At 38.8% G+C, this 27,379-nt stretch overlaps 2 protein-coding genes across 4 annotated transcripts in view; both read right to left on the bottom strand.

Annotated features, from left to right (window-relative positions):
- Positions 1 to 213: 213 nt before the first annotated feature.
- Positions 214 to 6,688, bottom strand: opn8c (opsin 8, group member c). Of its 2 annotated transcripts, none has more exons than XM_039781936.1 (4): positions 6,087 to 6,688; positions 4,014 to 4,307; positions 2,525 to 2,856; positions 214 to 1,236 (listed from the first exon to the last, which is right to left on the bottom strand). In XM_039781936.1, exons 1-4 carry the CDS (start codon positions 6,187 to 6,189, stop codon positions 757 to 759), a joined length of 1,209 nt encoding a protein of 402 aa, XP_039637870.1. In that variant the 5' UTR covers positions 6,190 to 6,688; the 3' UTR covers positions 214 to 756. The 2 variants fall into 2 exon arrangements, with proteins under 2 accessions (XP_039637870.1, XP_039637871.1); XM_039781937.1 differs by having other exon boundaries at positions 4,014 to 4,289.
- Positions 6,689 to 10,809: 4,121 nt separating this feature from the next.
- ppp2r5a (protein phosphatase 2, regulatory subunit B', alpha isoform) overlaps positions 10,810 to 27,379 on the bottom strand; it is a 44,875-nt gene continuing 28,305 nt past the window's right edge. Inside the window, exons 5-13 of one of the 2 annotated variants that reach the window (XM_039781867.1) lie at positions 27,123 to 27,253; positions 26,247 to 26,306; positions 23,871 to 23,979; positions 23,379 to 23,432; positions 23,152 to 23,202; positions 22,932 to 23,051; positions 16,039 to 16,166; positions 12,321 to 12,422; positions 10,810 to 11,665 (exon numbers count right to left, since the gene is read on the bottom strand). In XM_039781867.1, the coding sequence (XP_039637801.1) occupies positions 11,410 to 11,665; positions 12,321 to 12,422; positions 16,039 to 16,166; positions 22,932 to 23,051; positions 23,152 to 23,202; positions 23,379 to 23,432; positions 23,871 to 23,979; positions 26,247 to 26,306; positions 27,123 to 27,253 (1,011 nt within the window). In that variant the 3' untranslated portion in view covers positions 10,810 to 11,409. The remainder of the gene's footprint in view (positions 11,666 to 12,320; positions 12,423 to 16,038; positions 16,167 to 22,931; positions 23,052 to 23,151; positions 23,203 to 23,378; positions 23,433 to 23,870; positions 23,980 to 26,246; positions 26,307 to 27,122; positions 27,254 to 27,379) is intronic. The other variant, XM_039781868.1, reaches the window with a different exon arrangement.

Genomic DNA, 27,379 nt, shown 5'->3' with positions numbered 1-27,379 from the left:
ACTGAATATTACTTTGTAGCCCTTCCTCCTACGGTGGGCGAACCCGAAATTAGCTCTCTCCATCATTTACACGCAGCTGTTCTAGCTACTCCAATATTAACTTTGGTCTTGTTGCTTTGCCTGTCGCGTTGCCGTTTTAATTCTCTTTTTCGCTTCCCTGGCGAGTAATCTCCCCCTGGCATTCGTCACGGTGCCATAGGTGTAAGAGGGCGAAATGCGGAGGTATGGCCCTCTTTGGCTAATGTATTTTAAAGATGGAGGCGCAACATGCGGGCCGTCATTCGAGCAACTCGCCCGTATGTATTCTGAATGTCAGATTCCACGCTTACGAGAATACTTTGATTAGTTGGTGGAAGTAATTACACATGAATGAGTACATATTTGTGAAAGAACAAAGGGGTTTTTGCTAAGAATCAACTCAAAAAATTACACAATGTACATTTAAATCCAAAAGAAAAAGAAGAATTTCAGTTTGTCACAGACTGACAGCCAGTGCATCCAATCAGCAACAAGGAATCATTGTCCAACACGTACCTACCTTTTCTGGTTTGGGTCTCACCAAATGCCGTTTTGTTATTTGCTTTGCTGTTGTGTTTGGTGAAATGTTGTTCAGTTTTGTGAAATTTCAGAGTGTTTTGTGAAATGCTTTTGTGTTTTGACCTTCAGGGCCACCGTACCTGTCTCTGTATCGACACTGACAGTGACAGTCAGAGTTCATAGAGAGACAGACAGGGTGCCTTTGGCAGGTTTATTGTCCTAGATGGTGGGGGCATTCTTCGCTGTGGTCCCCCAGCAGGCATACACCGGCCTGCTCAGGACATGATTGCTGTTGGCGTGCGATTCTTTGTCTTTTTCTTTTTCTTTTTCTTTGCTCTTGCTCTTGCTGTGAGTTATGACCCGAGATAAATCAACATTCTTCTTTTGGACGCAGCCTCTTTCCTGGAGCTGAATGTGGATGGGATATTGGTGGACTTCGGCAATGTCGACGCCCACTTGGTTTCCTCCCGACCTGGGCCAGAAAGAGAGGAGCAGGCAGCGAAGCTCCTTTTGGAAAAGCTTGTTAAAGTAAAAGTAGATGAACGGGTTGTAGATGTGGGAGCTTTTGGCGAAGAGGGCGGGGAACACAAAGCTCTCAGGAGCCATGTACTGGCTCCCCTTGTGGAAAATGAAGAGGAAGGACACAATAGTGTACGGCGCCCAGGCAATTATAAAACCCAGGCTGATGCAGAAAAACATCTGGAAGAGGAAGTAACAAATTTCAGAAGATTACACTGGAAACGTCATCGCGCTGTAAAAATTTGAAACTTAATGAATCATTTCTCATGATGCACACTAGTAACAGAGAGCTGTAGTCCCATACAGCTGGTTTCCTAGGAGACTGTCCACAAGAGCAACAAGAGCATCTAATCTTTGCTCTCTCTAAGTGAAGTACTGGATAACGTCCCCCCCCCCGCCCCCCCACTTTCAAATTTGTTTGATATTATTTGATTTATAAGTCTCGGTGATCTGCCCCTATTTTAAACAATAAAGAAAGTAAGACATCTTTTTCCTTTCTTATTTTCTGGAAGAATCTATAATTACGATCAACTTAATTATTTACCAGATTTTGTATCATCATAGTCCCTAACCTATGTAGAAATGCATGAAATATGATTAAAATATAAAACCTTTTTTTGGCAGAGGACCCCCAGACCCACTATTTTGTGTCCCCACTACTTCTCACACCAAAGTTACACCCTTGACTGTCTCTATTACAAAATGTGTCCACCAGAGATCATTTCTAATTTTATCTAAATAATAGTACAGTTTATACATTATATATTTTGCTGTAGCCAATCACTGCGAAGTGTTCTTCTATTGCAACGTGTGATTGGCCCACTACCACAGCAACTACAACCCATACAGTGTGTGGTGTGGTGAAGTTGAGCCCACAGAATACATTTTACACAACTGTATGCTTCCATTCACATGATGGTTATCGAATGAAGTAGAATAATAACAAAAAAAGATATTAAATTAAGTACCCTATTGTAGTATTAGCACTGACGCCAGAGCTGTTTTCAGATTCTTTTGGGGAAAGTCCAAGTCAAGTCTCCAATCATGTCTCAAGTTGTTTAGAGAAAGTCCCATCATGTCTTTTCTTACCAGGTTAAAACCTGAGACTTTTGTTGTTGTTTTTGTTTTCTACTTGAGTCTCAAACAAATTGATAGAGAGTCAAATCAAATCTCAAATGAGTCAAGTTTTAAAGCAGTCAAGTCCAAGAGTATGTCTCAAGTCCTCATATATAGGGGGTAAAGAGGATATTGTTTAACACTGGTTAACACTTGGATGGACTTGGACTGGAAACCAGGTTGACCAGGTTGTGTGCCTCTCTGTTTTTCGTTGTACTTGCATAATAAAATCAATTCTAAAAAAAAATAAAACAATAAAAAAAAAAGTCCTCATATATATATATACCTAGATTTCTGGTAGTCACTGCTCCTGGCAAGGAAGTAGCCCCCCAAAAAACCTGCGTTTGCTCACCACGGACAGTTGTTTTTCAGCATATCGCAAGTTGTTGCGGATGTGTCTCGCAGACAGCAAGTGGGAGAAGCGAGACACCTCGTAGAGGATCTGACACTGGGACACCACGATGAGGAGGATAGGAACCATTGTGAAGCAGGCGAAGGAGCAGATGACATAGAAAGCATCTTTGGCTGAGGTATGATAACCCCTCCAGGCGACGGTGCACGACAGTCCGTACGGCTCAGGGACGTACTCGCCCCAGCCAAACAGAGGGAAGCTGGACCACACAGCAGCGATGAGCCAGGTGGAACAGCACGCTATCTTGATGTTAGGTCCTTTCAGCCACACAGCTGTGAAAAAAAACCCACTTAGTTATCTAATAGTGTTACTGCTGAGTTACATATTGTATACATTCAATGTCTCAGCTGCCTTAGTGCCTAAAGGAACGGTTCAACATTTTGGCAAGTTTGCTTATTCACACAAGATTGACTTTCGTGTGGAAATATGAAGCTACAGCCATCAGCCATTTAGCTTAGCTGAGCATGAAGACTGGAAACGGGGGAAATAGCTAGCCTGGCTCTGTCCAAAGGTTGTTGTTTTTTTTAAATCAATATTTAACAAACAATATAACATTTTAATTAGTGAGCTTTTGAGGAGCTGGTAGGCAGATTTTGTTACATTTGGACGGAGCCAGGCTTGCTATTTCCCCGTGTTTACAGTCCTTGTGCTAAGCTAACTGGCTGCTGGTTGTAGCATCATTTTTCCATACAGACATGAGAGTGGTATCAATCTTCTCAACTAAATCTCAGCAAGAAAGACAATACACTTCACTTGACAATTTTTCACAAAACGTCGAACAATTTCTTTAAAAAAAAAAAAAAAACTTTATTTGACTCATCTCTCTGCTTTTATCTTTGTTTCTCCTTTGTGACTAAAGTGAGTGAAATTAATGCAGAATCCTTTTTTTGGTCATGTACAGTACATTGTTTTTTAATGTGTTATTTTTAACAAATTATTATTTTTATTAAGTGTAATTTTTTTAAGAAAAGTAAATGTCAAGCTATATGATTACAGAAAAAACAAACCCAGCAGGAGACACATCAGTTCTGTCAACATCTGGCTCTATCACGGTAACATCATTAATGTGGATATTTATGCACAGACATTTACACAGAAATTCTAGTTTAATATGACATTTGTGCCTTCTAAAAATAGTTACTGAAGCATAAAGCAACGATGCATTCTGATGCAACTTCTGCCATCTTGACATAAGGAAGAAAGAGCAAGTTAAGTAAGTAAAAAGGTTATGCAACGCCCTGCCTTACTTCGCTTCACCTACACATAAAAAGTCTTATATGGAGCATGACGGGCTTTGTGGAAAGCTTTAGAGAACGATTATTTGTTGTAAAACTACCAAACAATGTCCTAAATAATTAAAATAATTTTATCTATGCTGCCCTTGAACCCTTTGTCAACATCCTTTCAAACAACAACAACAACAACTAACCGTAAACCGATCTGTGGCAGGTCTTCAGGTAGCGGATTATGCTGATGGCGGCGATGGTGAACATGCCACACAGGCCAAAGATGTAGCAGCCGAGGCCGTAGTAAACACATGTGATGTTTTCTCCCAGCCAGCCATGGTGGAAAGAGGACAGGATGGAGAGCGGGTAGAAGCAGATGCAGCAGAGGAAGTCGACCACGGCCAGGTTGACGCACAGCAGCTCTGAGCCCACCATCTTCTTCCTCCTGCGGTAACAAATCACCAGAACCAGTCCATTGCCTAGAACAGAGAGCAGAACTAAAAAGAAAAGATAAACATTACTTCTGCTCAAAATTCAAGCTGCATTAACTGATTTTTGTTTGGCCACTAGGACAACAAGCACAATTAATGAAAGAAAATCCTGGAAAATGAATACAGAATGCAAGTGCACACACACACACACACACTTTAGTCTAATTGCTCATACACAAGTGTAATTAGTCTAATGACTAACAAGCGCACACCAATGAATGGCAAACCTTGATCAAGGAGTTTGGTTGCTATGAGCCAGATGTCTTACAAATAAGCTGATTTCAATTAAATTTTACATGTATTGAAAGAAAAAATCCATTTGATGCATTATGATCCAAGTGCAGATTAAAAATGTCAAACATTTTCTGTGATTAAATAATTCAATAGAGGTGTGTGTGCTCTCGGATTTCTACTTAAACATGTGTGGAGTCTTTTTTCTTGTAAAGATGTGTTTAATTACAGTTTCTTCCAACTGCTTACACACGTTTTCAAAACTATGTCTCCTTTTTTCAAAACTCTACACACAATTCCCAAAACTGCACACACTAAATGCAAAATGTCTCACATGTCCTTCAAAATGAAACACTGCATTCAAAATACAATAAACACATCTCAAAATGAAGCATTTGCATCAAATGGCAAACACTTTTTTCATAATAGTACATTTTTGGATATACCATGTGCACACTGTTGTTCTAAATCTAAAGCTCTTTTGTCTTTCATAGGCTTATATCTACATTTACAATGTTCTAGAGGGAAAGTAATCTGCTGAAAGTGGTTGAAAAGTGCACTGTAAAAAACAATGTAATGTTACAGTAAAACAGAAAATATTTATTGGGCAAAACATTACATTTGTAAGAGTAGCACAGTGTTGTATACAGTAGCATGAAACAAGAAAACAAAAGTACAAACATATGTAAACCAAAGGTATCATTGTTAGAATAAAAAAAATGTGTGTGTGTGTGTGTGTGTGTGTGTGTGTGTGTGTGTGTGTGTGTGTGTGTGTGTGTGTGTGTGTGTGCGCCCTGGTAAATAAGTGTAGCATTTTGATTGGTTGGGTTTAGAAAAGGAAAGCAAGTCACTTCCTGTTAGATTTTTGTGTCTTAGGTAGAGAATTGTGTTTAATGTTTTGAAAAAAAGTGTTTTATGCAATTGAAAATTGAGTAAAAGGCTGAGAAATAGCTTATGGTTTTGGAGATTTGCTGTGTAGTTTTGCACTTTGAGTGAGAGGTTTCAAAAATCATGTGACATGAAAAGATTTTGTGTGTAAACAGTTGGAAAAAACTGTAAAAGATGCATACTTTACAGTGTAACAATACAATATATAAGATACATAAACATTTCCATTTGTGTATATGAGAAAATAGATTTAAAAATGTGCAGGCAAATGTGGTAGAAAAAGGTTATAAACATAATATACAAATAAAAAAGTGATAACATAACATATAAACCTAACCATAAAAGAAAACAAATAAAATAAGTAAACAAAATAGTCAAAGTCCTACTTTTCAAAAAGAATAAGTGCTATTTTACATTAAATACCAAATAAATGTGTTTCCTGTATTTCAGCAAACTAGCATCATTTCTATATTGTTTCGGCTATTTAGAATAATGATTTGGATTGTTTCGCTGTAAAATAAGTAGAATTTACATTTAGTTTGAGCTGAAAAAATAAAAGAATTTTTAACTTAACCTAGCCTATATATTTCTGTTAGGTTTACATGACCTCTCGCTTATCATAGTGTTGAATATATTTTCAGGTGAGGCATAAATGAGGCTACGTACCGACGAAGAGGATGACCAGTCCCACACATATGTCAGCCGCTGGGGTCAGTTTGGAGGTGAAGGCAGAGACGGTCCGGTTGTCTCCAGAGGAGTTCAGAGCCATTGAGCCGTTTGTGACGATGTTGTCACGGCTAAAATCCGGACTCACAAAGTGAGATGTGTGCACGGAGGCTTTTATGCAGGCGGGTGTGTCACCATGGCAATTCACAGCGCGAGCTAACCGTGAAACGCATGGAGGCGCCGCGCGCGTGCTTTTGAACTCTCTGGAGGAAAAGGTGTTGCTCCTTCAGGAGGTACGGAGTCCCAGAGGCGACAAACGGACAGGATACCGGTCTGATGGGTGAGGAAGTAACACTGAATGCTTGAATAGGCCAAAAATAGCGAGTTTAACCTCCAATTATTTGGATTAGATCCTGTAAATTATATATATTTTTCCATGTATGCGCTGTGTGTGCGCGCAAAATGAGTATCATAATAGAAAAAAATATTTTCTGTTTGCTGTACAAGAATGGTAAAAGGCCTAAATACTCCCAACCACCACCTACCGCCAAAGATGGCAAAAGTACTCACTTCCCGTATTCAAGTAGAAGTACAGATATTTGTGTTAAAAAATACTCTGGTAAAAGTAGAAGTACTGATTTAACTTATTTAGCCTACTCAAGTAAAAGTAACAACGCACAGGCTTGGAAATTTACTTAAAGTATAAGTAGTCTCTACGAATGAATACAATTTTTTATGAAAAGCTGCCTGGACCACACAAATCTAACTGGAGTGGTAGCTGAGAAACTTCAGTGGACTCTTTTTATGCCATTGCCTACATTTTAAATGGATGTCTGCCAATAGGCCTAAAACATCACATATATGATTACTGTGACAGAGACTGGGACTCCAGGTTAATAAGATTCTGACTGAGTAGTAAGATAGAATTCACAGATCCAGTTTCTCTTTTTTAATCTTCCCCTTAACATTTAAAGGAATCTACATGTATGTGTGTGTGTGTGCTCAAATATGGCTTCTGGAATGACAATAAAAGATTCAATATGAATTACTAAACAGACAATAAACAAACATCCATACTACAAGTGCTAACGTTAGGCTACCACCATCAAGCCACAATGATTTGCCGCAAATGAATGCCGCCGAATCTGTCGAGACGCTGCATCAACTGCAACGTACAGTATATTCCCATCCAATTAGATTGAATTCAGTATTGATGACGCAAAAAATAACAGTAACTCCAGTGAAATGATTTCAAACTTGTTAGGGAGGACTAGATTAGGACTATATTTAAAGCTGATTCTGGTTTCCAACTTCGCCCCAGGTGTGTCTGTTAAAACACGGAGGGAGACAACCTCTCTCTTTTGATGCTTTAATAAGAACAAGCAACGTGCAACCTGCTAACAGGTAAACACAAACAACAAAATCACTAGCTTACTTACTTTAAGTTTGCAAGAAATATAGACCAATACAACAACAGGCTTACATTAACTGACAACATAAGTTATACGACTTACAGTTCTCAAGGACGCACACACACCATCTCAACTGATTTATCCTCTTTTCTCTCACTTTTTTCTGTGTGGCGCGCGCGCCCGCTCGCGGTGTAAGGCGCGTGTCCGCGCTATTTTCCGACGTGCACTCACAATCACTCCTGATAGACGACCTTTTGTACAAAACTAAAGTAAGGAGCCAATTTTCTAAAATGTAAGGAGTAGAAAGTACCGATATTCTTGTTAAAATGTAAGGAGTAAAAGTAAAAAGTCGCCACAAAAATAAATAGTAAAGTAAAAATATCTGAAAAATCTACTTGAGTACAGTAACGAAGTATTTGTACTTCGTTACTTCCCATCTCTGCCTACCGCCTAAATAAAATAGAGTTGAAAATCATTACTTAAAATTATACTTATTTGTGCACTCAAAATAAAGTAACCTATTTGTTTTTCTCCCTCAGTGGGCTGTCTCATCATATTGATTATTTGAATTGGACCCTATACTTTTATAGCCCCCCAACATATTGACTTTTCATAGCAGGAAAAGCACAGGAACAAATCACATTAAGGATGGCCCTTCTCAGCTATTGCTGCAATGCAGAGAATGAGCTGTAATTACAGGTTGTCATTAAATGAGCTGTGACTGTTGATTGTCATTAAATGAGCTGTAGAATCTTTTAGTTTCTGAAGAGCACCGATAACTTCAAATTATACTTTATTTGTGCACTCAAAATAAAGTAACCTATTTGTTTTCTCCCTCAGTGGGCTGTAACATCATATTGATTATCTGAATTGGACCCTATACTTTTATAGCCCTCAAATGATTCTGACAAAACAAAATCCAACGTATTTCATCAGGAAAAGCATAAGAGGAACAAATAACTGACTTTGATAGCAGGAAAAGCACAAGTGGAACAAATTAACGATTGCCCTTTTCAGCTATTACTGCAATGCAGAGAATGAGCTGTAATTACAGGTTGCGATTAAATGAGCTGTAATGATTGCTATGGGAGAATCTTTTAGTTTCTGAAGATCACTGATAACTATTATTGCTGCTGCTTGTTGTATTGGTATTGTAAAAGATCATACTACTATTTCCACCACTGACTTTGCACCTTATAAATATAAAAGAACTTCAAAGGACACATAAAAAGACAACTTGATAAAAATAAAGATTATGTTCACTTTTTTTTTTTTTTTTTAAATAAAGAAATGCATTTGTTATATGCGGCGCCAACAATAACTTTTCTTCATGGGGCACAATGCTGGGGACAAAAATTGCACCATCTGCCCCTCTATGATGTGCTACAATTCAACACACTAAGTGAGAAGAGAGAAAGAAAAAAAAAAAAAAAAAAGAAAAGACACTGGTGGTTATGCTTTGAGTAGAAAGATAAAGTAGACTTTAATTGATGGTGAAACCTAAATAAGATCTGCGATTACAAAACAGGTTCCCCAAACAGTTTTATAACGTCACAGAGGTTGGAATGCTGTACTGACAGAAAGGCATCAGAAAAGACTAGACCTAAAAATATGAACTTAGAAGTTAGCTAGCAGACACTCAGGGTTCAGAGGGAAAACCATTCAATTAAAAAAAACAAAAAAAAAGAAAGTCGTTCCTATGATCTACGGCAGTCAGATGAATACTTTTATCAACTCAGCGTCAACGTCAGAATCTAAAAGCAAATGTGAGGTTATAAAGTCTGGAGATGCAGGGAGTGAACAGGCATTGATGGTAGAGATTACTTGGATTTTCTGGTGTTCAAGCGTTCATTTTTTGATATAACTACTTCATATTGAGCCATGTTTGGATATAAAAACGCACAATACACAACAACAGCCTCAGTGCATTGCAAAATACCAGATAAGTGGTAAGACAAATGTACGTCTTTGCTTTTCAGCTGTGACAGAAAACCATTTATGTTCCTAAGCACTGACTGCACTTTTCCTAGACCACGGAAACAATATACTGTACAGAAAATCTTAAATTGAGTGGCATATCCCTTTAAGTAGCCTCCAAACTAACATATAAACATATATGCACTCAACAAATATACACTCAAGCGCATCCCATCATAATCCATCTTCAAAATGAAACATTCAAAAATATTTGCCATGTCAAAAATATAGTACTGTAGCTTTCATATGTTTTTATTAATCTACTACTTTTAAAAAGGAATAGTTAGACATTTTGGGAAATACTCTTATTCAATTTCTTGCTGAGAGTTAGACGAGAAGGTCGACAACTCTCACGTCTGACGTCAGACTGGAAAAGAGGAAGGGGGTAGGGGATTGCTAGCCTGGCTCTGTCCAAAAGTATCAAAATCTGCCTACCATCGCCTCTAAAGCTCACTAATGAGCATGTTTGTTTGATGAATATGAACAATCAAGTGTAAACACAACAATTCAGGAATACTCCAGTGCGTAATGGCCCCTTAAAATGGTAAATGAGATTTTGACACGTCGTTGGGGCTGCATTGGTGGGGGCGTGTTGTTTAAGGTACCGGTGAGACAATGAAATATGCTCCGGGAAATCCAGGTGGAGCGACAGAATAATGCGTTTAAACGGTTTGTAATAATACCCACAGACAGGATTTTATACCTCTGGAAAGCAAAATAAGTACTATTTTTTTTGTAAAATAACTATTTTATCTTTGGTCACAACGATTGCGAGGTAATCTACCAGGAATGTGTGCTTGCATGTATGCGATAGGCCAACGCAGCGCCTTGCTGGCTAACTCGTTTTTTTCCAGGGCTCAAGTTGTTCTGAACACAGCTTTAGAAAGAGCCAGGCTAGCGGTTTCCTTCGGTTTTCCAGCCGCTATGCTATACTAAGCTAACCAGCTGCAGACTGTAGCTTCATATTCGCAGTACAAACATATGGAGAGTGGTATCAATCTTCTCATCTAATTCTCAGCAGGAGAGCCGATAAGTCTATTCCCCAAAAATGTCGAAACATTCATTCATTTCCAGTCAGGCTGAAAAACATTTCCATCCTTGAAAGCCCTGTCTCAATACTTTAGTGTAATCTTATAAATGCAGGTGTTGCGTTACACCTATTAGCTTCACGTTTTGACCCAGATAAAAAAAAATATTTATCAACACCTGAAACAAAAAACAATTTCACGAATATGACATTGACCCTAATTGTGAACAAGTTTTAACTTCACAGTCCTAACTAGAGACACTTAACAGAGATATAAATCTGGGATTATTCTTCTTTAGGATTTATCTTTTTTTGGCCATGCACCTCCCATTCTCTAGCTGTCCTGTAGCTTCTTCTCGTGATAACACTCCTTTTCTATACATCAATGGACACTAAATATCTAATTATGGATCTGGTCCCATCTGCCCCCAAATACTCCCAAAGTCTGCAGTTCCCTTCTTCCTTAAGGTTTGCACCCAAGTGTTGGCAGCAACAAGGAAAAGCACATTAAAAAATAGACATCTTTAAATAGCTGTTCAGCTTGTCTAAGTGCAGCACAATCGGAAACATTGAATTCAAGTCATTATTTTCTCCCCTCCCAAGTACAACGAATATATCAAAAAAAAAAAAAAAAATCATTTTCAGTTAAGAAACTAAATGTGAAAGGATAAATCTTTGATCAGACAAATAAACAATGTACTGCAGCCACACTGTAACATCCAAAAATAGTCTTAAGTTGAAATATATATATATTTTTTTTTTCTGCCAAAGAAATTCTAAAGTAACTCTAAGTAGATTTAATATACTGTTGAGGTGTATTTTGTGTTTTTCTGTCTCGGTTAATCCTCTCTTGACAGTCCTGAACACAATGTCAAACCGTTACGGAATAAAAAACTGACATCCGGTGTCATTTGGCACATGGGGTGCTCTCACTGACGTCAGGATCTTTGACCTCAGGATCTTTGTTGTCTGTGGCGACGGCTGCAGCCTCAGCGCTCTTGTCTTGGTTGTCATTATTACTATTGTTGTTGTTGTTGTTGTTGTTGTTGTTCTGGACACAAGGGAGCCCGCGGCTGTTGTTCTGGAACAGATTGGTGTTGCAGAGCCTCAACTCATCCAGCTTCTTCCACAGCTCGTCCCTCTCCTGCTCCTTCTTCTTCTCCCTGGGAAGACAACATAGAAAACAAACCCATTAAAAGCCAATGACACAAATTCTGGCCATCAACTGAATATTTCGTCATGTTTCCAATATGACAATTAAGCCCTACAATAAAAAATAAAAAAAATCTTCTTGGTGTCCCTGACTTCTGCAAACCCCTCTGAAGACTTCTATGGACATCACAGAAACTGCCAAATGTAAAACTAAGCAGTCTGCACTCATCCCCACACTGCAAGTCACCATAAACTAGAAGCAACTAGTAAACCTGGCAAGGAACGCCTCCTCCAGTGGTTCTAAACATTGGGGAAACGGCATGACAACGAAAAAAAACAACAGCTGATGCTTACCAAACACATCAGGCAAATTCACTGTCAGTGAGGCAGGTAAAACTACAAGTACGATTCTGTCTCAAAACTTTAATTTGCATTTCCAGTTTCGCAATCTCTCATTTGCTTAGGAATCGAGACCCTTTGCTATGGCACTCATTGAGCTCCTCAGGTCCTTGATAGATACAGTATATCTAGAGAAGTTAACATTTCTTAGATAGAGTTCATGGCAAACTGTTTTTGTGGCATCAGGGACAACTACTGAAACTGGCCCAGTCGGTGTCCAACATTGTGAGATAATCGATCTGATTCACAGTCCATGCTGTTACTCACTGTTGCCTGTCGGCTTTATAGGAGGAGGTCAACTCATCAAACAGCGTGCAGTTCATCTCCATCAGTGTCTTCAGCACGTTGTAGACCAGAGCTACGATTGTCCTGCAACACAGCACAGACACTTAGCATGAAACATTACACTCATGAACAGTGGACATTAAGGTTTAACTCGGTGTCTTCCGTCAAGTGTTCATTCAGTGGTTAGTTAATGTATGGGGAATATTATATCATCACCATCAACAACATCAGCAGCACCACGAACAAAATTCCTTTCACCTCCGTTGTGTTAATGTGGCTGCATAAACCTAAAAAAACTCGTGTATTGGACCAAAACTATTTGCATGACTGGATACCACCAGGGTTGACTGGGAACTGTAAAATAAGTGAACTGATCTTTTACAGAATATAAACGAAACTACCCAGCCTAGTTCTTTCACGAAAAAATAAGCTTCATAAATTTAGGAAAATCTGGCACTTTTTCTACAATTCTCTGGATAACAATGATTAAAGCGCCCATATTATGCTCATTTTCAGGTTCATAATTGTATTTTAAGGTTGTACCAGAATAGGTTTACATGGTTTCATTTTAAAAAAAAACACCATGTTTTTGTTGTACTGCACATTGCTGCAGCTCCTCTTTTCACCCTGTGTGTTCAGGTCTCTGTTTTAGCTACAGAGTGAGACATCTTTTCTTCTGTACTATCTTTGATTGCACTCGCCCATGCTCAGTAGCTTAGGTCGTAGATCATGTCAGCTAGCTCCATAGACAGTAAAAGACAGGCTGTTTCTCCAACTTTGGTCAGTTACAAGACAGGATTAGCTGGGAGACTTCTAAATGAGGGCGCACACGTCAGTTGTTCTATTGTAGATTATGGTGAACTTGTGCTGTAGCAATGCTTTGCCATTGAGAACGAGGTAGCATGCTAGCGCTAGCATGCTACCCTCAGGCTGTGCTGCTTACATTTTCTTCCTCTGTTGCGTCTTAAGATCTTTTATCGTTATTTTTAGCATTATGGTTTTTATTCTCGTCTTCTTTGCTTTGTTCGTCTCATGGTACAAGGAGAAATTGTAACTTTATGTGTGTTGTTGCTGTGTTTGTGCCTAGATAACTTCAATATTGTCAAATATTGTCAAAATATTGTCATACCTGTCCAGGGACTACAGGTGGAAATTAGCAATTGTTGCTATAACCTGGCCCAAGACATATTCTCTTGTATTACAAGTTTAATGTTTATTTGTGCTCTATGAAGGTAAATATGTGAGCTTAGAATACAATTACTTCAGAACAAATATATTAAATACTTTATAATAAAAAATTCACTTTAAAAAAAATACTTTAATATTAAAATTTACAATATTTATACAAAAAAAAAAACTTGTATATTTAATACTTTAAAAAATACAAATTGTATTATATTTGATGAACACAATACAGCTGCAAATTTAATGCAAATTTACTCATTATTTTTTTTTACTAGTTATTTTCCATCACAACCACAACTAGTATTACAACTCAATTGTACTGTATGTTCATCACCAAGAGCGCCTACTTTGAACACTTGTTGAACATTTAGTAAAACTATTGTACTGTGATTAGGCTGTGGAGCCTGATCCAACAGCGGAAGTCTATCGCCAAGTGTATCTATGCGCATGACTAACTTATACTAACACAATTCAAACTTTTATCTTAACCTTTTAACAGTCAACTGAACACTGGTGAGCCAGTCCTGCAGCCCAGCGACCGTACCAGCGGTATCGGCCCGGAGCACATCGCTATTATTCCAGAAGCGCGACCTCACCTGCAGGGAGCCTCCAGCGGGACACAGAGAGCCCGCACCGGTAGCATCGCACATCCCCCATACCACACTTGTTTGTGATTTGTCTCACTGCCAATCTTGCACCCGCAAGCAACAATAGCTTCTGCAGAATTACATCCACCTCGGCAGCAGCAATTATTTTGCCGAATAATGTCATCTCTTAACCCTCGTTCTGCCAGATTTCACCCAGGTACAAGAAATGATAGTCTGATAAAACATTGATGTCTCTAAACTTTAAAATTATAATCATCATTGATGAACATACAAAAATGTATATACCTACATTTTATTAAACAGTACTACTTTGCCTTATAAAATCATTATCCTTATGGATGGAAGTCTTGGCAGGGATGCAGAACTTGGCACGTGTTACCCGCTGATGACGGTCCGTTTGCGGCGGACCTGGAGCTCACCGCCAGTGTTTCATTTACTGTTAAAGTGTTTAGATAACTAAAAGGTATTTATTTAGAAGCTGGTTAGTTAGTACAGTTGCTTTACCAACACTAGCGGTGAGCTGTGGTGCGGGGCTCTTGTGTCCCCTGGAGTCGACTGCAGGTCGGTCGCACAGCTTTCTGGCAATAATAGCGATGTTTTCGCTGGCGATAACCGCTGGTGGTCGCTCGGCTCAGGACCTGGAGCTCACCGCCAGTGTTTCATTTGACTGTTAAAAGTGTTAAGATAATTAAAAGGTATTTATTTAGAATCAGCTGGTTGGTTAGTTAGCTACCTGCTTGCTATTCAACCAGGCTTCCATGCATATAGCTAAATAAGCGGACAGAGTTGTCCCTCATCTGGCGATAGAACCCTGCTTTCCGTTCTGTTGGTCAGAGCTCCACAGCCTAATCCACAGGTACAAATTAGTTTTGACCAAATGTCCGAACAAGTGTTGCAAAGTTCAGGCGCAGATCTTGGTGATGCAGAGAGGATACAGTGACAGATTCGAGAGGTTGTAATCACTGAGTTGTGGTTGTGATGGAAAATCAACTTGAGTAAAAAAAGTACATGAGTAAATGTTGCATTACAAGTTTGCAGCTGTCATTGTGTTCATGCAAATATCAATCTACACATTTGTGAATATTTTTTCTACAAGTGCAAATTTCATTTACAAGTTCAGATTTTTACAAGCTCTCATTTTTTTTTCTTTTTGTGACTTCAAATGTGAATAATTTTTACAAGTGCAAATTTTATTTTAAGTGCACATTTTTATTTTACAGTAAATTTTATTTTAAAGTGCACATTTTATTTACAAGTGCAAATTTTATTTTTACAAGTGCACATTTTATTTTACAAGTGCAAATTTTAACATACAAGTTAAATTTTTGTTCTGCAAGTTCTCACATTGTATTCTACAAGCTCTCACGCTTTTGCACCATATTTACCTTCATAATTGTCCCGGTTTCAATTTCCATTTCCAATAAAAACTGTTAAAAGCTGACAGAAGCATCTTCAAATAACATACTCATTACATGAACTTACATGAAAAATAATTAGGAAGGAAGGACTGGTAAAAAGAAAATCAGAGATATAGAGGAACTATATGCAGAGGTTTATATTAACATTATGTCCGAGCACAATAGTAAGGCTGTGTTAGACATTGTGCATTGCCGTGTTAACACAGTTTAAAGAGCATCACAACTTTACAGCAGGTTTCTATGCATCGATGTTCATTCTTGAACAATATTTCGAATCCAATAGTTCCAATAGTTAAGGATTCCCACGTGTGGTTGCATCATTAAATGGACCTTTGAGAGATTCTCTCTGTAATACGACAGGTTTATTTTTTATAATCTTCGGAATCTTCTGGTGTTACCATGATAATCTATCTCAGCACGTGTTACTGTATGTAAATGATAAGTTAGACAGCTCTGCCAAATCAAATGTCTCCAGACTGGAGTACTTACGGATTCCAGTGCTCTTTGGAGATTCTGTACAGGCTACCAAACATGATGGGAAGGACTTTGTCAATGTTCTCCTCGATGAGGCTGAGAATGTACTCGTTATTCCAGAAGTACAGTGCTCGCTCTGCTACCTGCGAGGACAGAGACAGAAAATTACATTTCATTGCATGTAATGTAAATACTGTAGGTGATACTTTTATCCAACGTGACTTCCAATAAGTGCAATTAACCATGTAGCTACAAACTCAAAACAGACATTATCACAAAGAAGAAGAAGTACATTAGCTTCAAATAAGCCACATAAACTACAAAGTGCCACATGTGCAATTTATTCACAAGTGCAATTTATTTTTGTAACATTCTTAGTCAAGGTCCAGATTGTAGAAAGACTGCAGTCAGAGTTATCGTGCTCCTTAATGATAGACAACTTTCCTTTTACATGATTTAAGTGGACTTAGAAAGTAGAAAATGAAAGATAAGATGAAGGAGAGAACAAGATGGCGCTGTGTTGTGCGGTATTTTGTGTGTTTTTAGTCACTTTTTGGTCTTTCAGTGCATTCCTTTTTAATGGTCACTTAGAACATCTGTGTTGAAATGGCTTCTGTCAACTTCGGAACTTTTCTCTTAGTTCTATTCTTACTTTGGTTGTTTTTTTGGAACTGGGAGTTACGCACAAGGCAGCGGGACTATTGTTTACACACGCGATCAGCTAATAGCGCTGTGTCGACCTGTGCTGCTGCCGGGGGCCAAGCCTGAAATCCCGAAGGAACTATAGAGGAGATGCCAGGGTTGCAGAGGTGGATTAAAAAGTAAGGCAAAGAAAAGAAAACACAAGCCTGCCGTCCCAGCGATCATTATGGGGAATGTACGGTCTCTGGGAAATAAGATGGACAAACTCAAGGCGCTCATTAAAACCCAGAGGGAGTTCCGAGACATGGCTGCACTCGCACATCCTGGACCAAGGCGTGGCGGTACCCGCTTTTTGACTGTTCGGACGGATAGGGACGTTATAGAAAGCGGTAAGAAGGAAGGGAGGACATGTGAATGTGAAGGAACGTTTCTGTAGCCCGGACATTTAACTGCTGGCTGTGGGGTTGGGTCCGTACCATCAGCGGCTTGTCCACACAAGGACCTTGAGGAGTTTTTACTCTCTACTTAAAAACTAATAAAAAAAAAGAAATTTGAATGGTATTATACATCCATGGGTGCTCCGTAGCTGCAGCACCCACGGAAAATACTGAGCTTCCAAGTGTGCCAGACTGCCAGGCTACATTCATTTAAAATTAAACATTACAGTTGTTGCTAAGTGGAACGTGTGAGCGCAGTGGTTACATGTCAGTTAAACTTCTCATCTCCACTCCTATCTGTATTTTGAAAAGTGGCGCTGTCCGTAGTTGAAAGATAGCCTACTTTATGGCTTTATAATGGAGTTAATAGGCGTGTGTTCGTGTCGGCCGCTATCCATTTCCTGGGTTGCTGCTCTCCCTCTCCTTTGCCTGCTCCGTGGCCGGTGTGTGTGTGACAGCCCGGTCAGCAAGCTTGTTACATTGCGCCCGCAATCTCTTGTGGAGCATTAGAACTTCGAAAAACCACAGGTTCCAGTTAATCTTATAATGGATAGGTGTGTTGTGTTATTTAAACAAATGATCAGGGAACTAAACGCCTCTTTTCCATGAGTCTCCTGATAGAGCTCCAGCCAGCTCACAGCGGGTCTGTGAAGGTGGTCAGGCCGACCGGCATGCCATTGACCCCGGAAGGCACTGGCCGGCTGTCACGTTAAGACTGTGGAGCTTCTGAAATCCGACACAGTCGGACCAAATTTGCCATACATTTTCGTAAAACGGCCTATATTTGAGCTCTACATAGTGCTTTTAAACCTTTTTTTTTCTTTTTTTTTTTTTTTTTTTTTTTCTTCAAAAAAAAAAAAAAAAAAATATAAAAATTTTAAAAAAAAAAAAAAAAAAAAAAAAAAAAAAGAAAAAAATTTTTATTAAAACATATTAAAAAAAAAAAAAAAAAATCCCTCTTTTCCCCTTTTTTCCCCTTTTTTCCTTTTTCCCCCTCCTTTCTCCCTCCTAAAAAAAAAACGGGGGGGGGGGGGTGTTTTTTTTTTTTTTTTTTTTTTTTTCTTTTTTCTTTTTTTTTTTTTTCCTTTTTCTTTTCTTTCTCCCCCCCTATTTTTTTTTTTTTTTTTTTTTTTTTTTTTTTTTTTTTTTAAAAAAAACCCCCCCCCCCCCCTTCCCCCCCCCCCCCCCCCCCCCCCCCCCCCCTTCCAATTTACCCCTCCCCCCTCCCCAAAAACAAAAACAAACAAAAACAACACCACCACCACCCCCCCCCCGGGGGGGGGGGGGGGGGGTGGTGTGTTGTTTTTTTTTTTTACCTTACTCTTCTCTTTTTCTTTTTTTTTTCCTTCCCCTCCTTTTTCTCTTTTTTTGTTTTTTTTTTGTCCCCTTTTAAAATTTAACTTTCCCCTTCTTTTTTTTTTTTTTTTTTTTTTTTTTTTTTTTTTTTTTTTTTTTTTTTTTTTTTTTTTTTTTTTTTTTTTTTTTTTTTTTTTTTTTTTTTTTTTTTTTTTTTTTTTTTTTTTTTTTTTTTTTTTTTTTTTTTTTTTTTTTTTTTTTTTTTTTTTTTTTTTTTTATTTTTTTTTTTTTTTTTTTTTTTTTTTTTTTTTTTTTTTTTTTTTTTTTTTTTTTTTTTTTTTTTTTTTTTTTTTTTTTTTTTTTTTTTTTTTTTTTTTTTTTTTTTTTTTTTTTTTTTTTTTTTTTTTTTTTTTTTTTTTTTTTTTTTTTTTTTTTTTTTTTTTTTTTTTTTTTTTTTTTTTTTTTTTTTTTTTTTTTTTTTTTTTTTTATATAATAAAATTTATTTTTTTTTTTTTTTTTTTTTTTTTTTTTTTTTTTTTTTTTTTTTTTTTTTTTTTTTTTTTATTTTTTTTTTTATTTTTTTTATATATTTAAAAAAAAATATAAAATTTTTTTTTATTATTTTTTTTTTATTTTTTTTTTTTTTTTTTTTTTTTTTTTTTTTTTTTTTTTTTTTTTTTTTTTTTTTTTTTTTTTTTTTTTTTTTTTTTTTTTTTTTTTTTTTTTTTTTTTTTTTTTTTTATTTTTTAATTTTTTTAATTTTAAAATAAAAAAAAAAAAAAAAAAAAAATAGTTGATTTCTTGTAAGAAAAGTTTCAGAAGTGAATTTAGTGATGAACAATGACAAACAATGTATAAAGTTTCCAGCTCCAGCTCCGCACCTGCCTGCAAAGACAGGATGGGGGGGGCATTGCATCACGATGGTGACATCATCCATCGGCACAACCCTAGTATACCGCACATTTAAAGACTCCTACAGGAGGAAACTGGAGGCCAGACTGCAACAGAACAATATGAGGGAGGTGTGGATAGGGATGAAAGAGATCACCGGGTGGGGGGGGTAGAAGAAGACAAGCTGAAATATTACTTTAACAGGTTTAGCTCATTAGCCATCCCCTGCCTCCTCTACCACTCCACCAACCTCACTCCCCTGTGGTTGCCCACTCCCCCCACCACTACAGCACATTTCATCTCCCCCCACAGACACTTCAAGCACCCCCCATGATTTTCAATCACACACGGCCAGGTGAGCAGACAGCTGAGGAGGCTTCACTGGCACAAGGCTGCCGGCCCGGACGGCATCAGCCCCAGGGTCCTGAAAACCTGCGCCAGTCAGCTGCCTGGTGTTCTCCAATATCTTTTCAACCTGAGCCTGCCTCTCCAGCACCTTCATCACATGGGACGTGAGAGCCACTGGGTCCTTAAGGCCAGGTGGAGTCGACTACTTGGGGACCGGGACAAGGCAGGACGTCTCCCACAGCAGCGGCGTGGGGGAAGATGTGGACATGGTTGGGGAGTACAGATACCTGGGTGTCAACATCGAAAATCAACAGCACTGCTGTTTACAAGAAGGGGATGAGCAGACTCTATTTTCTGAGGAAGCTGAGATCCTTCAACGTGTGCAGCAGAATGTTGGAGATGTTCTACCAGTCTGCTGTGGCCAGCACTCTGTTCTCCTCCGCCATCTGCTGGGGCAGCAGCATCGGAGCCAGTGGCACAAATAGACTGAACAAACTGATCAGGAAGGCTGGCTACGGAATTGGCTACAAACAGGAGACATTTGAAGCTGTGGTGGAGGGGAGGTCACTGAACAAACGGTTATCTATCACAGATAACCCCGACCACCCTCTCCACCCCCCCCCCCACACTGGTCCAACAGAGGAGCACCTTCTCCAAGGGGCTCCGACAGCTTCGTTGTCGCACGGACCGCTACAAGAAATCATTCCTACCACAGGCAATACAACTTTTAGTTTAGATAAGACCCACATACAGTACATTGCAACTGCACTAAGTCCAACTTGCACAATAGGTTTACTTTATTATTTACTTTATTAATACTATTTAAGTAGTTGTACATTTTTATTTCCAACTTGTATATATTTAAAATATTTTTTCTTGTATTCTATCCTATTTATTATTTCATATATATTCTGTATGTGTGCTGTGTTTCTGATATTTTGCTGCTGTAACACTGTAATCATCCATCCATCCATCCATCCATCCATCCAGTAAAGGTCATGGCAATGTCACATGCTGTGTCTGAATAAGCGCCCGAGTCCCTTAAAGGTCATGACAATAACCTCTTTCTGATCATTTTGAAGGATGTAGTTTGTGGTGCTGTTGAACTGTATTATACAGAAAGGTATTTCTGTTAGCTTACCCTGATTGATATAAATGGAGTGAACAAAATATCAGCAACACCTGTCAAAGATTGTAGAATGATTTTAACTGTCCAGGGCTCTACCGCATGTCATTTTGTTTTTACATTCAAAACTTCTATTGAGGTTTTCGAATGAAAGTTCGAATGACCCTAAAAAAAAAATAAACTGCCCCGTTAATACAGGTGCGTGCCTTCCTTTGTGTGCAGCAAGCGGTAAAAAAAAGGTTTTTGAATGGCTAAATGCCAACAAATATGGATTGAAGCATATATTTCTATTTTGACTTTTGGTCTTTACAATGCTCTGGAGTTATTGTAAATGTTTGGAAACAATCTTACGCAGCCACCTCTGGAATCTAATTCTACAAATAGTGTAATACTAATATTAGTGCCTAATCTTTATCTGCAACTGTGCAGAAATACCGGATTTAAACAGACTGAATAGACAAGTAAATAAATGCATAAATAAAAACTGCGCAGCATTCGAATAATGATTCAGAATTTGAATGTCAATGCTTTAAAGGGGTGATAGAATGCAAAACCGATTTTACCCTGTCATAGTTGACTAACGACAGTTCGGTGGGTAAATAGGACATACATAGAAGCTCAAAATCCCATTGACACCCCTTTACTATGAAAATCTCATATTTTGAAACTGCCGCTGAAAACGGGCGAATCTCAACAAAGCTAGAAGTTGACGTAAGCATCTCAGGATCTGTACCTTTGTCACGCCCACGGGTGTATTAAGAGAACGGTCACGCCCCAACATTTACATACTGCTACACAACAGACCTGAGATCAGGTAGTCTTCTGAATCTAGGTCGCGCAGATCTCTGCTATTCCATTACAAAATTCACTTCTGAAACATTTTTATGCGAGAAATTAACTACGTAAAGCTCAAATATGGGCCGTTTTACGAAAATGGAAGCCTAATTGCAAATTTTGTCCGACTGTGTGTCGGAGTTCAGCGGTCGGTGCTGCCTGTGTTGCTGCCTCGCCGCCTGGCCTGCCTTCCTTCACAGACTCCAGCCTGCTGTGAGGTAGATTGAGCTGGCAGCCCACGGCACTCCATACCTGCGCAAAGTCACAGTTTTTTGGTTTAATGAACTACCAAACGCCGCTGCCTGAACAGAGCTCCAGGGCCTGCAGCTCCCCTCTTCCTGCTAAATGCCGGTGTGTGTGAGTGAGAGCACGGTCAGCGAGCTTGTTACGCCAGCAATCTCTTACCACAGGTTCCAGTTAATCTTATAATGTGTGTAATTATAATGTGTTAAGTTACTTAAACAAACGATCGGTGAAATAAATGCCTCTTGTCCGCGAGTCTCACTGATAGAGCCTGCGGCTGGATGGAGCTCTATCAATGAGAGCTAGCTAGCCTCCTCTTAGAATTCCTCTGAAATTAACAAAAATTTATAAAATTGAAATCGGACACCATTGTTAGCTTTATAAGACCTTGGGGTAGAGGTTATATAAGTGGCGTGACGAAATTCAAACTGTAAATATACTCTAATTACGCCGAAAATGAAGCTAACTAGCCGCAATCTGTACACATACGATTGAAGGGACAGTCGCAGCTAACGAAACCCCTAGTGTTCACAAAAATTCATTAAATTGAAATCTGACACCATTTTTAGGTTTGTTACCTTGGGGTAGAGGTTATATAAGTGGCGTGACGAAATTCAAACTGTAAATATATTATAGTTATGCCGGCAGACGGCCGCAGAGCCCCGGTAGTGTAGTAGCTAATCCACAAAGGGTGACTTTGCGCTGGGTATGGAGCCCAGCAGGCTGCCGCTTTCTCGTCAGACTGTGGGGAGCTCCTAAAGTCCGACACATCTTACCAAATTTGCAATTAGCCGTAAATTTTCGTAAAATGGCCCATATTTGAGCTTTATATAGTTGATTTCTCGCATAAAAAAGTCTCAGAAGTGAATTTGGTAATGAAACATTGCAGTGTCTGGAATATGAGATTCTGTCGCGTCTCTAATGTGTGTGTATGGGGATTCGCTCAACCAATCAGCTCGCAGCTCATCTAAATATTCATGAGCATACCATATTTGGAAGAAAAGCTCTTGTTACAAATAGGGCCAAAACACAGGGATGCGTAAGGGCCAATAAAATATCAACCGTTTGTATGTTTCCGTCATAACGTACCTGAAAATGTGGATTGGCAACACATTTAGAGATCTGTTTGAACAACGGCTCCTGGATTTTCTTGAATTGTGTTGGCTCAATAACATCCAGAATCTCCTCAATTTCACCCAGGAACATCACCTAAATAGATAAGAGGTGCAGAACGCGAAGCAACACTAAGTATAATCTGGTTGACAATTGTGGTAAGTGTAAAGTGTAATTATACAGACATGCAGAATACCTCTTTTTGGCTGCAGGTTTTAGGCCAAAACTTCAGCAGCCCGCGGATCACCTGCACAGAGAAGATAGAAAATTTCGTGAGAATTTCTCCCCAATGTCTGAAAAAACAAACCTCCAACAGTTTGAGTGGGTGGTTGCTGGCACCCACTACACATTTCTCTGCAGTGTTGACTAATTTAGTGCTCGAGGCTTTGTGCTTTCTGTGGGAGGAATGATAAAAATAAGTACCGGTTCAGTGAGTGTAGGATCTTTCTCCAGGAACTGGACCACACAGTAGGCCAGCTGAAAAAAATACACAAAAGAAAAAGAGTAAAAGTACACATTGTTCCCAAAAACTCCATCTGATAAATACTGCATAGAACATCATGTGAAAAAATATATCTAGTTTAATATGCATTTAGAAATAAAACCTATGATCAATAACAATTCTTATACATTCCCACCGTGCAACTAAGATACACTGAAACACAGTAATAATCACTGAACCGGTGCATTTCCACTTCCAAGCCACCAGGAGGTGCTATAGTACAGATATTACAGCATGGCAGTGCCTAATCCTGCAGAGACAATCTTTAGTAACAGCTATATACATTAGATCTCCAAGATGTCAAATATGCTCTGTGCAGCTCAATAATAAAAACAAGATTGTTACACGATATACAGACGAAAGTAATGAGTTATAACTATAATATAATTAATATAAAAGACAGTTTCTCCTACCTGTGCATGGAAAAGGGCCAGTCCTTTAGCTGTATGTAATGGGATGAGCACCTTCATAAGGAACTGCTTGTGCTCTGCCTTCAGAGGCAACGCGAACCCATTGATGATACTATAAACAGAAAAACAGCAGGACGATGTTAGATGGATTACTGTGCAAAAAGGCAAACACACAACCTGGAGTGTTACAGTAAAGCTGTGACAGAATAAAGACCAGGTTTCTAGTAGGGCTGTGCAATTAATTTAATTTCAATTTTGGCTCCCAACGATCACCAAAATAGTACAATTGAGAAAAAATGATTATTTTGCCATGTTCTGTTTTGCAAGAACACTCTTATTTTGTCTTGTTCTGAATGACACGCAAACACACACATCCGCCCCTCCAGAAGCCATAAACTCTCTCAGCCAGTCAGGGAGGAAAGTCGTGTGCACATCATCCGCTGGAATATAAAAACCCAGCGCGAGTAAAGATGGCAGAAGGAGGGCAGCCACAGCAGCGTTTGGTGAGCAAAAAAAGGCAAAACCAACTACGTTGTCTGGGAACAGTTAACGTTAGCTAACCCTGCGGTCCCTCTGCCTTTGCCCCCCCGCTGTAGTAGACGCTGTATTCCCCCGACATGCTGTATTCACTTACTGTTTAAAACTTTTTCCAGCTTAGTCGGGGTGCATACCGCTCAAAACAAACATGAAAAAACATAGTAATGTTACCTCAGCATTTAGTTTTGTTGTTAAACTGTATGTAAAATGAGCAGGGACGTTAAAGCACCTGTTTCACGTAACGTTATTTTAAGGTACCGTCTATGTGCTGGATTTTTCCAAGCCCACTGACGGCGACATTATTGTTCATATTTTGGCACAATGTTTAGTAATGATAGTAGTAGTGGTCATAGTGAGTAAACATGTGATGTGAGATGCACATTGTGTTATGTCTGTGGGACTGTTCATTAGCTGTGTAACGTTATGTGTGATATCTGTAAAGCTGAACCGACTCACAGTAGTAAAATAGATTTTATTCTGATCCAAAAGACTCTTTCTGTGAGATAAAGGACACTAACAGATTATACCCTGGACAATGTCCATTATATCCAAAGGTTAATGAGTAATCGTGTTAAATCGTGATTTCAATATTGACCAAAATAATGATTATTATTTTTTCCATAATCAAGCAGCCCTAGTTTCTAGGATACGGATTACAGTTTTTCAAATCCATCTTTCTCCGAGAGTGATTAAAACTTCCAAAAAAAAATTAAGTGTTACTAAATATACAGAAAGGACAGAAAGTACTAGGGGTGTCATGATTCTCCAAATCCACGAGTCAATTTGACTTTCAATTTTAAAGCCTCTGAACACCCACACAAGGGTTTCAGTTATTCTGGCTGATTAGACCTCTGCTCAGGTTGAAGGTAGGCTGGAGCTTAGATGGGAATATATTAGGTCACAAATCGTTCCTACCAGTACGAATAATAAAGCTGATATTTGTCCTGCCCTAAGAGGTGCAACAAAGCTAACAAGAGACTCAGAAAGATGTCATCAATCAGTCTTTACACACCCACACAGTCCTGGGAAGATGTCCAATCAGCCAGATTAACTGAAAACACCTGTGTGGGTGTTCAGGGCGTTTGATGTCACAATTCTATTCAATTTCGATTTTAAATTTAAACAGGTTTTTTTTTTCCCCAACAGGGACGGCAATGCCACAATAAGAGCCACTAGATGGCAGAAGGGTACTTTGCAACAACAGTTTGAGTTTCTCAGAGTTTAAAAGGTGCAACAGAATGCACCAGTCGTTTAACAAGGTGCACATGAATGCACCATGGATTCCCGTAGGAGCCCACATGCTTTACCTTTGTTGTTTGTATACATAACTCACTCACAGGAAGGCAAAATGTTGCCACACCGGTGACATCAGGGAAGCAGGAGAATTTTCCAGTTGTGTTGTTTCTCCATTATCTCCGACAGCAGCCACTGTGTCTGGAAAAGTCAACCTGCAGGCTACAGGTAGGCTAACGCTACGCTGTGTCTTTAGCTGCATGCTACCAGGAGGTAAGCTATGCTGTGTCAGTTTTTGTTTCCTCTTTCTTCAGAAGTACGCGGGGGTAGAGAGAGAAAAGAAATACTGGGGGAAATTGGTTTCGAAATCAAAAGCTCATTTCGATGTATTTTTTATTTAAAATTGAAAATCATGATACCCCTAGAAAGTATCCAAAGCCACCGGCTAAAAGTTTAACTTTTTCTAATGCAATCCAATATTTTACAACCTAATGTGTTTACCATCTACTCTACGTGTTATGAAAAAGTCTTTAAATTTTGTGTAGAGACTCAGCATTTAAACCCAGAGGCTATTATTGGTGACATTATTGATCAAGCATTATTACTCACCTTCCCAGGATTTCTAGCAGCTCAGCAACGCCGTTGAAGTGCTCAGTTTCATAGATGAACCTGCAACAGAAATTATGAAACACATAAACCCAACAGAGCACACTGATCAGAATAACTGACTCCGGCTGCTCCCAATACGGTTCCTTTCAAATATCGTCACTCGATTTGGGTTTTATAAATAAAATGTCACTGGGGTCCCATGATAGGCAGACCAAAAACTCTATTATAGCCTGTATATGAAGTTTTATATGACTTGTACCCAAAAAAGTTGTCAAGCTGCCTGCATTTAGGCTTCCACGAAAGTACAGCCTGTACAGGAAATAGGGATCACTTGTTTGTTCTTTATCAATAGACTGCAAGTTCTTTATTTGATAAGAATTCCCATTTAAATACCTGACTAAGAATGACTTAGAAAAAATTAACATATTTAGCTGGAGACCTTAAAGCGACTGCTCTTATGCAACTAAATGGTCCAAACATCAATCGCCTCCTCTGTTTGGTAACCCATTTCCATTTTGCTGTGCAGCCATGGTATGTACAGACAGAGCCTGACAACTGTGACACTATTTTTATTCTCAGTGGCAGATGGTCAAAGTGGGTGCACCAGTTTGCCACATTGCCTGTTGGAAACGACATCAAGTACCCCGTTTCAATCACCTAAAGCCTATTGTCACGCATAACAGGAGCTGTAAAGAATCAACACACTGCTGAATATTTATCCTCTCCATTTTAGAAAGCTGGGATTAATCTTTTTGTGCCTACATAATGTAATGACATGAAGAGAAAATTGTTAAACAAAAAAAGACCCCCTCAACATGATAGGACATCAAATATGTTTTCCTGTCACATTGGCTGCCTTTTGAACATTTCACTCACCGCAAGAAAATGTTGTTGATCTGCTTCCTGATGAAGGCACGCAACCCCAGGAACTTTCCATAAATCCGATGCAGGATGGTCTTCAGGAAGTCCCTCTCCCTCGGGTCCTCGCTGTCGAACAGCTCCAGAAGCTGAAAGGACAAACGCACACTACTTCAGTTTTCATTTTTCCCCCGATTCATCTGAAAGGGGTTTTTAGTGCATATCTATTTTTATCATGTCTCCACACTAGGGCTTTTAATGAATATCCTGAATTC

Source organism: Perca fluviatilis, chromosome 18 (genome assembly GCF_010015445.1).
Source record: "Perca fluviatilis chromosome 18, GENO_Pfluv_1.0, whole genome shotgun sequence".
Lineage (NCBI taxonomy): Eukaryota > Metazoa > Chordata > Actinopteri > Perciformes > Percidae > Perca > Perca fluviatilis.
This window is presented reverse-complemented; position numbering and strand designations above follow the sequence as displayed.

Excerpts from the sequence above, each read along its gene's own strand:
- opn8c (XM_039781936.1), bottom strand. The coding sequence starts at position 6,189 with ATGGCTCTGAACTCCTCTGGAGACAACCGGACCGTCTCTGCCTTCACC. Across the intron at positions 4,308-6,086 it reads ACTGGTCATCCTCTTCGTCG|TTCTGCTCTCTGTTCTAGGC; the intron begins GTACGTAGCCTC and ends TTTTCTTTTTAG. Across the intron at positions 2,857-4,013 it reads CTGCCACAGATCGGTTTACG|CTGTGTGGCTGAAAGGACCT; the intron begins GTTAGTTGTTGT and ends TTTTTTTCACAG.